The sequence below is a fragment of the Musca autumnalis genome, unplaced genomic scaffold (assembly GCF_047663935.1).
Source record: "Musca autumnalis isolate F117 unplaced genomic scaffold, ASM4766393v1 scaffold_4, whole genome shotgun sequence".
Classification (NCBI taxonomy): Eukaryota; Metazoa; Arthropoda; class Insecta; order Diptera; family Muscidae; genus Musca; species Musca autumnalis.
This window is the reverse complement of record NW_027411977.1, coordinates 138,344,966-138,359,295: the sequence shown is the minus strand read 5'-3', so window position 1 is coordinate 138,359,295 and position 14,330 is coordinate 138,344,966. Positions and strand designations below refer to the sequence as shown.

Genomic DNA, 14,330 nt, shown 5'->3' with positions numbered 1-14,330 from the left:
CTCCACTCAATTTAAAATTTGCTTCAGAAAATTAATAAACTTAGTAATACATGTTTGGGTAAATGTAAACACCATATGATTAATATTTACATGCAAACAAAAGTGTAGCCAAGTTTATTACATCTCAAGAGAACTAAGGAACAATTTTTGCAGCGACCGTTACTTTTAAATTTTAAATATTAACGCATAATATAATTTATTAATTTTAGAAAAAAAAAACACAAAAATAGGTATTAACTAAAATTGTCGGATTTAAATCCTCATGTAGCAAAAACTACTTCACGTATCAGTACCAAAACTCAGATTCTTCTTAATTAATATGTTTTCTATCACTCCACATCAATAAATTTGTTCAACGAAGTATTTAGGTTAGGTTAAAGGACGCGTAACCGTCAACGTAATCGACGGTCACTCCACTCGGAGACCTTATGGTTCATTGTGTTCCTCCTGGGGGGGTGTTGTTAGCTGAAAAGATTGCTGAAAGGAGAGAAATAGAATGTGATGTTGTAGAAGAAAGGGAAATATTTAGGAGGATAGAATTGAGGTAGAAGTGGGAAAGAAAAGCTTAATTGTTCATCGTGGTACTGCCAATTCTTCTTGCTGCAGCCATTTTAGGCTCTTGGCAAAAAGAAGAAGACTTTTTGGTTCGGTTTCACAGAAGGATGAGAGAGACTGGATCGTGTGTTCACCCGTTATCCTTAGTCTTTTGCTCGTGAGCATTGGACAGCGGCACAGTAAATGTTCGATTGTCTCTAATTCCTCCTCATCCTCACAAAGTCTGCAGTAGTCGGCGCCTTCGGTTCTACCCCATTTATAAGACATTGCTCTGATGTTGCAGTGACCTGTGATTAGACCAACTGTTAGTCTGAGTTCGATCTTTTTCAATGAAAGTAGAGATGATGTTCTGCGTTTGGAAAAGAGTGGCCAGATTGCTTTGGAAACCCTACAACCAGGTTCGTTTTGCCAAATCTGACTAGCCTTATCCCGATAGCCCTGTTCTAGCAGCCGCATGAAGTAGCACAAGGGTGGCTTGACTGAGTTTTCGATTATGATATCTTGTGACTCTGATCCGCGGCGTGCCAATTCATCCGCCATTTCATTTCCTACAATATTGCAGTGACCTGGGACCCAACACAGTGTTACTGTTGATTTTAGGTCACTTAATACTTTTATACAGTCCAAAACTACTGCAGACTTGATGGAATAGGACATTAGTGATTTGAGGGCCGCCTGACTATCGACGTATATAGTCACCGGTCCATCGATGTCCTCTTTAATGTTCTTAATTAGTTCTGCAGCTTTTTTGATTGCAAAAATCTCTGCTTGAAAAACGCTACACTCTTTATTCAACTTAAAAGAGAGTTGAAGGTTGAGAATGTCGCTGTATACACCTGCCCCTGTTCCATTTTCCATCTTAGATCCATCGGTATAGACCTCTATACCGTCTAGTGGTGGAGTGTTGTGGGTCCAGGCTTCTCTGTTGGGAATGTGCACAACTATTTGCTCGAAGTTCATTTGTGGTGATATGTAGTCACTTAAATGCTCCTTGCTTGTTGGCACATTCGTTCGGTTGAGAATCGCAGCGTGGCCCTGTTGGGAGCCGCACCACTGGTTGAGCTCCTTGAGACGTAAATCGCTCATAGATGCCTGCTCCTCTACAATGAGATCTAACGGAGTAAGATCCAACAGCACGTTAAGGGCTGCCTGTGGAGTGCTCCTAGCAGCACCAGTTATGAGCATTGATGCTGCTCTTTGGACTCTGTTTATTTCACGCAGATATGATTTCTTGCCTAGGGCATTCCACCAAACTAGAGCTCCATAGGTGAGAATTGGGCGGACGACTGTCATAAAAACCCAGTGTATGACTTGTGGTCTCAGTCCCCAACTCTTACCAATGGAGTTCTTGCAAGTGTACAGTGCTATTAGTCCTCTCTTGGCGCGTTCTTCGACATTTCTTTTCCATGATAGCTGATGGTCCAGAATTATGCCGAGATATTTGGCTTCCAAAGAGAGCTCTAAAGTGACGCCATTTAGCGTTGGTAGAGTGAATGCATCAATTATCCTCTTCCTTGTGAAAAGGACCAGCTCTGTTTTAGAGGGATTTACCCCTAGTCCGTTCCGATGGGCCCAACCCGCTATCTTGATAAGGGCTCCTTGCATGACATCCGATACGGTCTGAGGGAATTTCCCACTTATCATCAAGACAACGTCATCGGCGTAAGCGGTGGTTTTAATGCGAAGTCTGTCAAATTCTTGGAGCATTTCATTGATCACTAGGAGCCAAAGTAATGGAGAAAGTACTCCTCCTTGAGGTGTGCCTCTGGTGACAGACTTCCTAATGGAATTATAGCCGATGCGCGAATTTATTATCCTACTACTAAGCATGTTGTCAATCCAACTGATTAGGGTAGGGGAGCAGTCCAAGCCCACAAGTGAATTATGAATTGACTCCAAATTGACGTTATTAAAGGCTCCTTCTATGTCTAGAAAGGCTGCTAACGTAAAATTTGAGTTGTCCATATTCTTCTCGATAAACCCGACAACATCATTTAGAGCAGTTTCTACCGATTTGCCCTTAGTGTAGGCATGCTGGGCAGAACTGAAGATCGAGGGTCTCTAGATCAGAGTTAGTCCATGTACCGTCTTCACGTTTTATGCTTCCAATGGATTTTGGGTCCTTCGAAAGCATTCGGCGGAATCTGGTAATGTCCTTCTCTGTCTCTATTGACTCACTAAAGCATACCCATGATTTTCGCTTGGCCTTTTTGATTTCGCTGTTATATTTGTTGAATGCTTCTTTATAAGCATCCCAGTCTGTGGAAAGTTTAGTCTTATTGGCCTTATTGTATAATTTTCTGCTAGTCTTCCTTAGTTTCGCTAGATTTTTATTCCACCAAACTGGTTGGCATCTCTTACCTGGATAAGTAAGTGGGCAAGAGGCCTCATAGCTGTCCACCAGAATACTTGTCACGTGATTTACTGCTTTTTCAACTTCATTGACTGAGGATAAAGTTTTCACTATACCCAGTTTTGAAGAAGAAAGTTCAGTAAATTTGTGCCAGTTAGTTTTCCGGGGGTTCCTATGCGGAGTTTGATGGATTCCGTCTAAAGCGACGTGGAATAGTATTTTTCGATGATCGGAGAAGGAACACTCGTTGGATACTCTCCAAGCTCAGACGATCGATTCGTCCTTGTTTATAAGGGTGAGGTCAATGACTTCCTCCCTGTTCCTGTTTTGAAAAGTAGCTTCGTTTCCCCTATTACATATTCTGAGATTATATTTTAATATAAAGTCAAATAAGGACTCACCCCTTGCATTCGTGTCACTGCTACCCCAGTGGAAGTGGTGAGCATTGGCATCGCATCCCATAATGATGAGGCTTGTGCTCCCCATTTCTTTTAACAGCAGTTCAACATGCTGACCTGGTGGATCAGGGTGCTCATAGGGCATATAGATAGATGTGAAGATAGTGACTCGTTTAGAGTGGTCTTCCATCCTAACAGCAGTTATGTCTCCTCCACTGAAATTAGAGAGGAGAAGTAAGTTAAGGTTCTTTTTGCCGACTATACATGCTCTTACCTTATCTCCATCGGAGGACGCGAAAGTGGTATAGTTTTTGTCATTCAGTCCAGCAACCCTGTTCTTATAAAGATAGGGTTCCTGGATTAGGGCGATGTCAACTTGGTGTTTTGTGAGGGTTAGGAGGAGTTCGGCCGCAGCAGCTTTGCAGTGATGCAGGTTGATCTGCATGATGCAGAGCCGCTGCTGCTTGCGCCTACCTACTGCCTTGGAGCGGTGCGGAATCTGATCCATCCCGAACCAAAATGCAATTTCCCTCACGTTGTCGTAGATAGCCCTTGCCATTGGCGTCGATTGATACCCTAATGGTCAGGCCCTCCTGGTCTGGGTTTGAACTAATGAGTCTCCAATTGTCGGTTTGGAGATTAGGGTTCTGTTTCTTGAGAATCGTCAGAATGCGTGTTGGGTCCACTAAGGGCGGTGGCACCCATGCTGACATGATTCTACCACAGGGGATCTCGTCCACTGACACTGCCGCGAGCTCGCAACCCTCTCAAAGACTGCCAAGGCCATTCACTGTGGAGACAAGAAAGTTTAATGATTCCTTGTTTTCGCAGCTTATAACCTTAACCCATGCTGACATGATTCTACCACAGGGGATCTCGTCCACTGACACTGCCGCGAGCTCGCAACCCTCTCAAAGACTGCCAAGGCCATTCACTGTGGAGACAAGAAAGTTTAATGATTCCTTGTTTTCGCAGCTTATAACCTTAACACCTTTGTAGAGAGTGGCACTCCCGAATTGTGTGTTGGTGCTTCGAATAGCCTCCATCGGTTTTCCCTAATTTGCCCTTCGGGGGCAGCCCTGTCTATGACTGCTACGCGAAGGCTGTCCGGAGTCAAAGTGCGGGATGAAGCTGAATTTGCGATCTTCCCACCATGCTTCGAACCTTTAAAGGGCACTTTGTGGCTGGGACCAGCTTTTTCGGCTGCCCCGGCGATTGTGTTCCCCTTAGGCTTCGATTTCGAGTGATGGACAGATGAAGTAGAGGGTTCGCCTGCCAGACTCCTAGAAGGTTTCTTTGAGGAAGGATGTGGTTCCTCAGTTGATCTTGCCCTCTTGGCCGAAGAAGATGGCTGAGGGCGCGGATTAGCTTTCGGTTCCTTATCCTTACGAAGTATTTAGTTTTAACCATTTTTGGCCACGGTCGTGACACTGTGCGCCCTGGCGTCAATGTAGAATGTAAGAAGTTAATAATGTATAGCGATCAATGTGGTGGCCAAAAAGGGAACCATTTCACTTGGTAAAGACGACAGATGAAATAAAAAGCATATCCTCAATTGAGAAACTAGTATCAAACACAAAAATCTCCGAAGACAAGACTTCAAAAGTTTAATGATTCCAAAAAGCGAAGCCATTTATAATTCAATACAAATATTCAAATAACATAAATGTTTTATTTCAAGAAGTTAATATTTCAAAAAGGAACTCCAGCAAGTACGTAAATTTTGAACTGGAAACGCTTTATCCGGGAGAAAGATTCATTGAAGCTGCAAAGTTTAAGGATTTTTTTAATAATTTAAAACCAATTTCGAGAGCCGAAGATGAAGATATCCAGGAAGAAGACCAATAATTTTTATTAATATGTATCAATTAAAACGCTCACAGTTATTGTTATTATTCATCTGAATAACTTTCGTTGTTTTAATAAATGGAGACAAAATGGCCTAACCCTCAGTTCCTATCAATATATATTTTTTAAATGGATGCCAAAACGGCCTAAGCCACTTTAATTGTTTTATTAACTGATTAAAACAGTCTTTATCTATGTAAACTAATACCTAATGATTAGGCTAAAACAAACATTGTAACTAATATGTATTATAATTAATAAAAAAAAATTATAAAAATATTTTAAAAACTTGTTTTCTTTCAACTTCGTATTTCTCAGAATCATTTCTATGTGGGTTAGGCCGTTTTGGCGCTGAGCGCCTCAATTATCCTTAAGAATTGCACACACATCCAACTTCTTAAAACGACCACTATTATAACGAACAAAAAATTTCACTGCGCTAATAGAATTTCTTACAACTAGTTAGTATATACATGCTTGATTCTGTGCACAAGCCGATAGGGACAAATTTGATCATTATTTAAAATATTTAAGTTCAGTGCTGCTCAAAAAAAAGCAAATCAAATGCCTATTGTGAAATATCGGAGAAACATACAGTGCTGCTCAAAACATTTGCAACTGGAATGACTAGGTCATATTTTATATAGTTCTGAGGTATTTTGTGGAATTGAAATTAAAATTAAAGAAACTAAACTTACTTTTGGTTCGGCTCAAAACATTTGCAACTGAGAAAATTTTATTTAAAATGTGAAGAAATGATTTTTGTTTATATATGTTGTGAGTTAAACATTTTATTTATTTTCAGGAGACATTGTAAAGGAAACTAGTTAACTAAGGATAATTGTTAAATAGCAAGATTTTTTTCGATAGTTAATATTCTAGAGTCCAGATTAGAATCCCGGAACCTCCTACATGAATTTAGATTAATTAAGCTGATCGGGTTTGATAAGAACTTAAACATATTTGCAAAAAATTATGAGTTTTATGTGGTTGTATATATACGTTTAAAGGCGGGTGCCAAAGCACCCTGTTATACGACATTTCTGATCTGTACATGGTGCGATTTTGAGATGTTATCTGTCCGGATAGTTCTTGGATCTAATAAATAACTCGACCTCATCCATCCAGTACCATTTCTGTTCATACCTCCAGGGCAATATAAAACACCTTCTACATTTTGGGTCAACTTTTTTGTATAAGGGGACAAATTATATTATCTTTCGATCTGGTGATCAAGTACATTTTTTCAAGTCATATAACTTAAATATTGATTTAAATCAACGTGAAGTACTCCAAAACCACTCCAAAAACAATACCACACATTTTTTGTAAAACTTCTGTGAAAAAATTCTATTTTTCTTGGAAACTAAAAGTTTTTTAATGAGAAGAAATGCGCAAAAAGTTTTCAATAAGAGTACATTTTATCCCGTCTACATACCAAACTACTGAACGGATTTTCAAGACATTTGCAGACAATGATTAAATTTGTCCTATGGTGAAAATAGAAAATACATTTTGATGAATTTCGGAGAGATGGGATACCTCCGCTGTGTCCTTTTTATTCCCTACACATCACTGTGATAAGAGGTATTATGTATATGTGCATTAGTTTGTAGCATGCAAAAGAGAACGAGATAGTCCCATAGTTCCAGTTAGGAATATACATAGAATCACTATCTGAGTCGATTGACGAAGTCCGTCTGTCTGTCCATATATTTTTGCAAATAAAATACATATCGCATTTGTTGTCCGATTCGCATGAAAATTGGGGAAGACGATAATAATCGATGTCGTATTTTTGTAGGCCGCACCCTCTAAAGTATTTAGATTTGTAAGATAGCCAAAGCTTGAGCACAATTGGAATATGTTAAAATATGTCACCGGGTTCTGAAAACCTCGAAATTCTGAAAATCTCGATTTTTGGCTATTGGGCGACCCATATCTCTGTAACGGCTTAATCTATATGCTCCCTTTGAGTAAAAACTACCCCAAGCTCCCATATCGTCACTTGAAATGCCCAAAGGCGGGCATTGTGTGGTATAATATTCATAGTTCGGCTGAAAATCAGCATATCTAGCGTAAAATCGATATTTTACTTGTGGAAGAAACCAACACACACCTGAGTTTAAATTAATAAACTGCCGCTATCAAAACGGTTGGTAAGAAATATTATTGTTTGGGTCAGGTATCATTAGATTGTTTGTACGTATTTTGGACATAACCCTTAATGATTTTTCATAGTAATTTTTTGGAAAATAACGCTAAAAAATAGAAATTTCAAGCCAAAATGCCTACAAAGAGACATTAATTACAATCATGCTAAAATTACGACAGAAAAATATTTTTTCTATCGGAATCAATGTCAAAACTACTCAAAACTATAGTAAACCAATTATTCCACCATTCTGATTACTAAAATGGCATAAAAAGCGGAAATTTTGGAAATTATTAATCGACAACAGTGGTGCATCATTTTCAGTGTTCATTTTAAAAATGCCCATTGTGTGTTTTACGGTAAAATTTTAGTATAACGGTACTGTAAAAAGGATATTTTTGTATGTCATCTTAAAGACAGCTCTTCGACCTACAAAAGTGTTTTTTGAATTGTTAAAAAATCTCAACTCGTTTCCAAGTTATTCCCAAGTCCTGTTTTAAACGCTATATATGCAAAACTTATGACCATATGGTTTTGAGCATTAATTTTGAGCCAAAATACGCAAAGTAGGCGTGGACTTTTTTAAATATGTTATATCTTGAAAACTAATGATCACGCCCACTCTTTTCAATACATTACACTGTGCGACATGAAAAATATTAACCTCATTCTGACACCGCAGCGTGATAGAAGACGAAAAATAAGAAGACACGTGTCTCGGCGTTTTTCCCTGTTACTTCGAATTTCGCGGTTATGGGCCCCCAAAGACCTGAGGCCTTGATGTCAAAAAGGACCATTTTGTCAGGCTCATATCTTCTAAACCGCTAAGAATTTTGGTTTACTCGTGGAGACAAAGTTGTAGCTCTCATCTTAAAGAATAATAATTGTGAAGACATAAAATCCATTCAACCTTATCTTCAAGGTCAAAATCGTTAAGGTCAAGTTTCCGTTATAATTTTTCTCAGATTTTGGCCTACAGATATCAAACCGATCAAAATTGAATCAAACAACCAACTACAAAAATGAACCTTAAATCTCAATAAACAACTTTCTATAGCAAGACAAATGCAATTTTTATTTTCTTTTTTCGGTTTCTGCTCCATAGAAATTAAACCATTCAAAATTCAAGAAAACATTCAACCACAATAATGTAGCGAATATATCAGTATACAACTTTGTGGAACATCAGAGCCCACTACGAACTGTTCTTAAAGGTCAAAATAGCAAAAAACTTTAGAAAATATTCGCTTTTTATACTTTTTTCTCCGATTCTGTTCCATAGATACCGAAACGTTCAAAATTCAAGAATACAAGCAACTACAAAAATTTAGTAGTAAGACAACTTCCTAGAACATATGAACATATGGTTAATTTTCCATGACACAAAAAATTACACACAGTGTTATACAATAGTTTTGACATAGCTGCCAAAACAAGTTTTGCACGCATTTGTGGCAGCAATGCGAATTTCCACTTATCTTTAGTGTTGTTAACTGCCAAAATGTGGTAGTTATCCGTTTCGCAATAATATGTATGTGATGACTTTTTTGGTGTAGATTGCTTTGTTGCCCGTGTGTTCTTTGGTGTAGAACGGTATTCCGGTATCGGAGTGTATCAAAGTAAAATATATATTAATGTGTACTATTATTTTGTGAAAAAATTAGCCGCGGCCATCCGCGCCTTCTCATAAAAGTCTGGTTTTAGATGACGTAAAACTTAAGATTTTGGATATTTTAATACCCTTCACCATAAGCGGGTATATTACGTTTGTAACGCATCGAAATAATCATTTTAGACCCACCAAGGTGTATATTTTCCAGATCAACGTAAAATTCTAAGTAAAATTCTAAACTGATTTAGCCATGTCCGTCAATCCGTCTGTTCTAATCACGAGATCTTCCGAATGGATTGAGATAGATCACTAATTTTGTCAATATGTGTCTTTGGTCTTATATTAGACCAGGCATGTCACAGATTCCGATCGCAATGGTTTCAATTCCGTAATTTCATTTCGATCGTCTTTGTTTTAGCTTCTTCAGATTCCGATCGATTTGATGAATTTCGAAAATCGTATTATTTAGTATAAATATGGCAACATAAGAGGAATCAAAAGAAACAAAACAAAAACATATGTAGGTATGATTAGAAAACAGTGTGGAAGTGAGAATTGTGGAAATATTCTGTTGAAAGGAAATTTGTTTATGCGAAAAGAAAGTTAATTTTTATTAGAATTTTAATTTGTCTATTGTTACTGTAATTGAGGCACAAAGTAATAAACATAACATTGAAAAGTACCTTGTTTGAATTCTTTCTTCTTTTTTACCTTTATCTTTTTACATTCGTGATGCCAGAATGTTTAGTTTTTACAAATTTACAACGAAAAAATTATGTGGCAATACTTTGTTAATAATTGGTTTCGTTAAATGATGGATATTTGCCAATTTTTTAAATAAAATGATAAAAAATATGAAATTAATGTGATTTTGTTAATAAAACAATATTTTTGTTATTTTTAAGTGCTTTGAAGTGGTTTAAAGTGACATGTTTTCAAAAAATACAATTCCACTTGGGAATACAAAAGTGATTTCATTCAAAAAAAAAAATCGTTGTCTGAAGAAGCTAAATACGGAAACAATTTCACTTTCGATCGGAATTGGTTTCTGTGACATGCCTGCAAGTTCGAAAATGGGCTTAAGCGGGCAATAACGGTACCGTCCGATTTTCGGTATTTAAGGATTTTCACTATATTTTTGATATTTAGGGATCCCAGTACTCAAAAAACTTCTCTATCATAAATTATGGATATACATAGTTCCACATATTGATTATGACACCATGTAAGGGTACATCCAGATTTTTGATATTTTTATGTTTTTAACTACTTTTTCTTACCAAATTAGCCATATTTTGACATTTATGGCTCCCAGTGGACGAATAACGTAAAAAAACTACATCTTAACGTTGGACCACATTTAGAATGCTTTTGTGTTAACTTATAAAGAAGATGGGCATCAAATTATGTTAAGATCTGAAATCTTGAAAAATATATATAGGGGAGCAATATGTATATCTGAACTGATATGGACCAAATGTTACAGATTTGTTTCTAAGACCATTGTAAACATACCCAGCAAAATTTGAAGGAAGGCGTTCTATGCAATGACGTGATTTCATGTTATCTTTTGCATTGGTTCAAACGAAGGCGTGAAAGATCCAATCTTTTCATTAGCATTTGAATCCATGCCAAGGAAGCCGTGAAAGATTCAATCTTATCATTAACATTTGAACAAATGCATAGGAAGCCGTAAAAATCCGATCTTTACATCAGCATTTGAACCCATTCCATCGATCCAATAATGATGATGATTGTGTTTTTCTTTATGTACACACCTTTATATTATTTTATTTATCTAAATATGTTTAAAGCTATACAAGGTTTATTATTTACAATAGGCTTGATGTTGTCGGAGACTCGAAATCACGACCAAAGTTGTTAAAACTCTCGTCGTAATGTTGTCTTACATTTCTTGTATATCATACAAGTACAACTTCTGAACAATTGGTGTTGTACCTAGCTCGAAACGTCGTTGAGACACTGCAATAAAAAGGAAGTCCTAATCATCGAGCAAAAACTAGAATCGGACTGCACTATTTGGTTCTAAATCTAATATGGAATGAAAACAATCAAATCTCCCTTTTCGAAATTTGAACAAAAGGCCCGAAAAGGAACAAGAATCTGAAAAGAAAGAAGTAACGACATTTGGAAAGAAAATGTTATAACTTAAATATAAATTAATAACGTATAAATGATATTTTGCTGAAAAAGTATCTCCTCTCCTTTCGTTACATTTGATTCTCTAGAGATCCCTAAGAAGCAAGTCGATTTGTAGATCCCTACGTAGGGATATCATTTCTTCCCGAAATAAAAGAGTATAATTTTCTAATTTTTTTTTTATAAAATGGACAATAATTCACGAACAAGAAATTCGTAAAGTTGGAGTCCATGTCGAAATCTGAACTGGTGTTGGGAAGATAATAGAAATAAGAAAGAACAGCGTTAAGTTCGGCCAGGCCGAACTTGTTATAAGCTCCACCACGAGTTGTATTGAAGTAAAATTAGTTTCCTTTCCTTTATGAAGAAGACTTAATACCTAATTTCAGCAAGTTCGAAACCTTTTAGACTGAAAGAAAACTTAATACCAAATTTCTGATATCTCGGTAAAACCTTCGTAATACCGAAAATCAAGAGATACGCTTCTATGGGGGATATAGGAACCCACGGACCTATACTGATAATTCTCGGAATATTTTATAACCCCAAGGAAGACTAAATTACAAATTTCAGTCTTTCGGTGGGATATTGAGGTCACAACTTTCAGAATTACGAAAATCGGGAGTTATGGACGAATTTCAATCAGACAGGCTTTTGCCTCCAACAAAGACTAAATACCAAATTTAAGCCAATTCTGTGGGTTGCTGTGGCCAAAACCTTCAAAATACCGAAAATCGGGAGGTACCGTTCTATGGGGAGGCTATATGAAGGCGTGGACATATACCAACGTCTACCTATACCGACAAATTTCGTATGGAACGTTTAATACCCCAAATGAAGACCAAATACCAAATATCAGCCATTTCGGTGGATTATTGTGGTCATAACCTTCAAAATACCGAAAATCGGGAGGTGCCGTTCTATGGGGGGCTATCTCAAAACGTGGACCGATATAGCCAATTTGCAATACCAAACATGCTAGGAGTAATAGAAACTTCTGTACCAAATAACAAAGCTCTATCTTAAAAATTGCGAAGGTCATGCTCATATAAAATTCATTAGTGAAAATGACAAAAAAAAGACATGCCAGATCACTTGCACCAATGATTCAACTCATGAACATTTTGCTGGGTATGTCCTGTGATTTGTTACCTCACAACCCTGCATTTGATCCCACAGTGCATTGACTTAACTTCATATTACTCTCTATTAAGAGAGTAATTTTTACAAAACAAACTGACAGTGTTGCAAAATTTGCTGTTCGCAAAAAATATCATGATTTCATTCCGGCGAAGGGAATTTTCAATTTTGATGTGATGATTTTGTTTAAACGGAACTCTTTAAGTATTATGTATTCTCATCTAAGTGAGAATTGATACTCACTTCTCTCCTTTCTCAAAAAACAACAGACATAAAAGTATGTGCAAAACTGCCAGCACGTATCAACTTAGAATTCATCGAGTTCTATAAGTTGAAAAACATCAATGAGTAAGTTGTTGGCATTTATTTAAAATTCCCTTTGCTCGTGCAATTCGTACAAATTTGTAGAAGTTCAGTAACTTCTTGTAATCGGCTAAGGTATTTTGCATTGTACTGTAGAGTAAACGAACAACATCCAGTAACAATTTGTACAAATTTTGAGTAAACGAACACACATAATATCACCGAAAAGGATGTTTTCTTGTCTGACCAACTGGTATCATCAACACTTATTCTAGATGATCTTTTGGTACATGTATATTATTTTTGCTCAAATAATATGTATTATATACATGTAACATCAGATGCACTTCAAATCATTTAAAAGCATTGTTCGTATGTCGTTACCGAAAATATGTGGTTTCTGGGGTGCATTCGATTTAAATAAAATCTAAACTAAACTGTAAATTACTATGCAACCATGGCACAAACATTTAAACGTGTGGCTTTTTCGCTAAACTGCTATTCAAATCAATTTGTAAACGATGAAATGTATCAAACCTCAGAACCACACAGCTGGCAAGCGGCAACAATTTCAACAAATCATTAACTAACAGTAAAAAGCAACGTCATTATTACCGCCCCCATCAGCAAGCAGAATTACTGAAAAGTAACGTCGCCACCACAAAACGACCACTTAATGCCCGCCACCACCAACATCATCAGTAGCGGTAGCAACACGACCACCATACTTATCGGTTAAAGCTCGCTAGATGTTTGATTATCATTGTGATAAGTGGTGTCACCATAAGCCTGCCTGCCTGGTTTGCCTCCCTGCCCCAAGCAAGCAACATCCTCCAACGCTGCTTTAGCACCCATCAACACTCCCTCCTGTTCGTAATTTAACTGTCTGTCTGTCGTATTGTGAAAAAGTGATTTGTTTAAATTTGTAACTGCAACTGCGGTTGTTTTGGTTTACAATTTGTTGTTGTTATTCTGTTGATGGTGTCCATGTCCGTAGTTGTATTCCGTTCGGATTTTCTTTCCATTTGTTTTTGTTGTTGACGTTGATTGTGGTTATTCCAAATTTGAATTCATTTAAATTAAGCCAGTAATGAAATTCATTTCTTAATTTGAATAGGTCATCTAAATATTGGTCTATGGGACGACGAATAATCCATTCGAATTAAGCTGACACGAAAACCCACAGTTTTTGCAATGGGGAATTTCACATATTGGCCATTTCATTATTCCAGTTAAAAATCCATTAGTCTCTAATTAAGGCGTAATGAGGAAAGTATGGGTTATATACATACATACGTATATTTTAGAACATCGAATGTTTTGTGGATGTAATCACTTAGTTCATGCATACTATATTTACATATGTATGGATATATGCTTAAAATTATTTTCTGTTCAGCAGACCAATGAAAAGAAAGAGTAAATACCTATATTGTAATGCGGTTTTCTCGTCGAGTGAGAAGTGTATTGTCCAGGGTCGCCATAAGCACCCGCTTAACTTTATTAATTGAAAGTACTAATTTCTTCCATTTGGGTTTGAATCAGATGTTTATTGATCTGAATACTAATTTATTCTACTTCAGATGAAATACGATAGGTTGGTAGGCTTAGGTATGCTTGTAGTGAGACTGAAGATTGATCAGAATCGACGATGTTGATTGGTGTTCGAGAATGACGATATTTGTTAATAACGAAGTGTGTTGCTGTTCAGGTTTTACGATGATCGGGAACGACGAAGCTGATCTAAAATCGACTTCTACGATCGTCGATTGACGACGATATGTTGGAGTTTGAGAGCTCGACTCA

At 37.0% G+C, this 14,330-nt stretch overlaps 1 protein-coding gene across 1 annotated transcript; it reads right to left on the bottom strand.

The window, feature by feature from the left end:
• Positions 1-426: 426 nt before the first annotated feature.
• On the bottom strand, positions 427-4,019 carry LOC141403098 (uncharacterized). The gene is made up of 5 exons (XM_073985260.1): positions 3,781-4,019; positions 3,310-3,521; positions 2,917-3,018; positions 586-2,273; positions 427-465 (listed from the first exon to the last, which is right to left on the bottom strand). Exons 1-5 carry the CDS (start codon positions 4,017-4,019, stop codon positions 427-429), a joined length of 2,280 nt encoding a protein of 759 aa, XP_073841361.1.
• Positions 4,020-14,330: the final 10,311 nt, after the last annotated feature.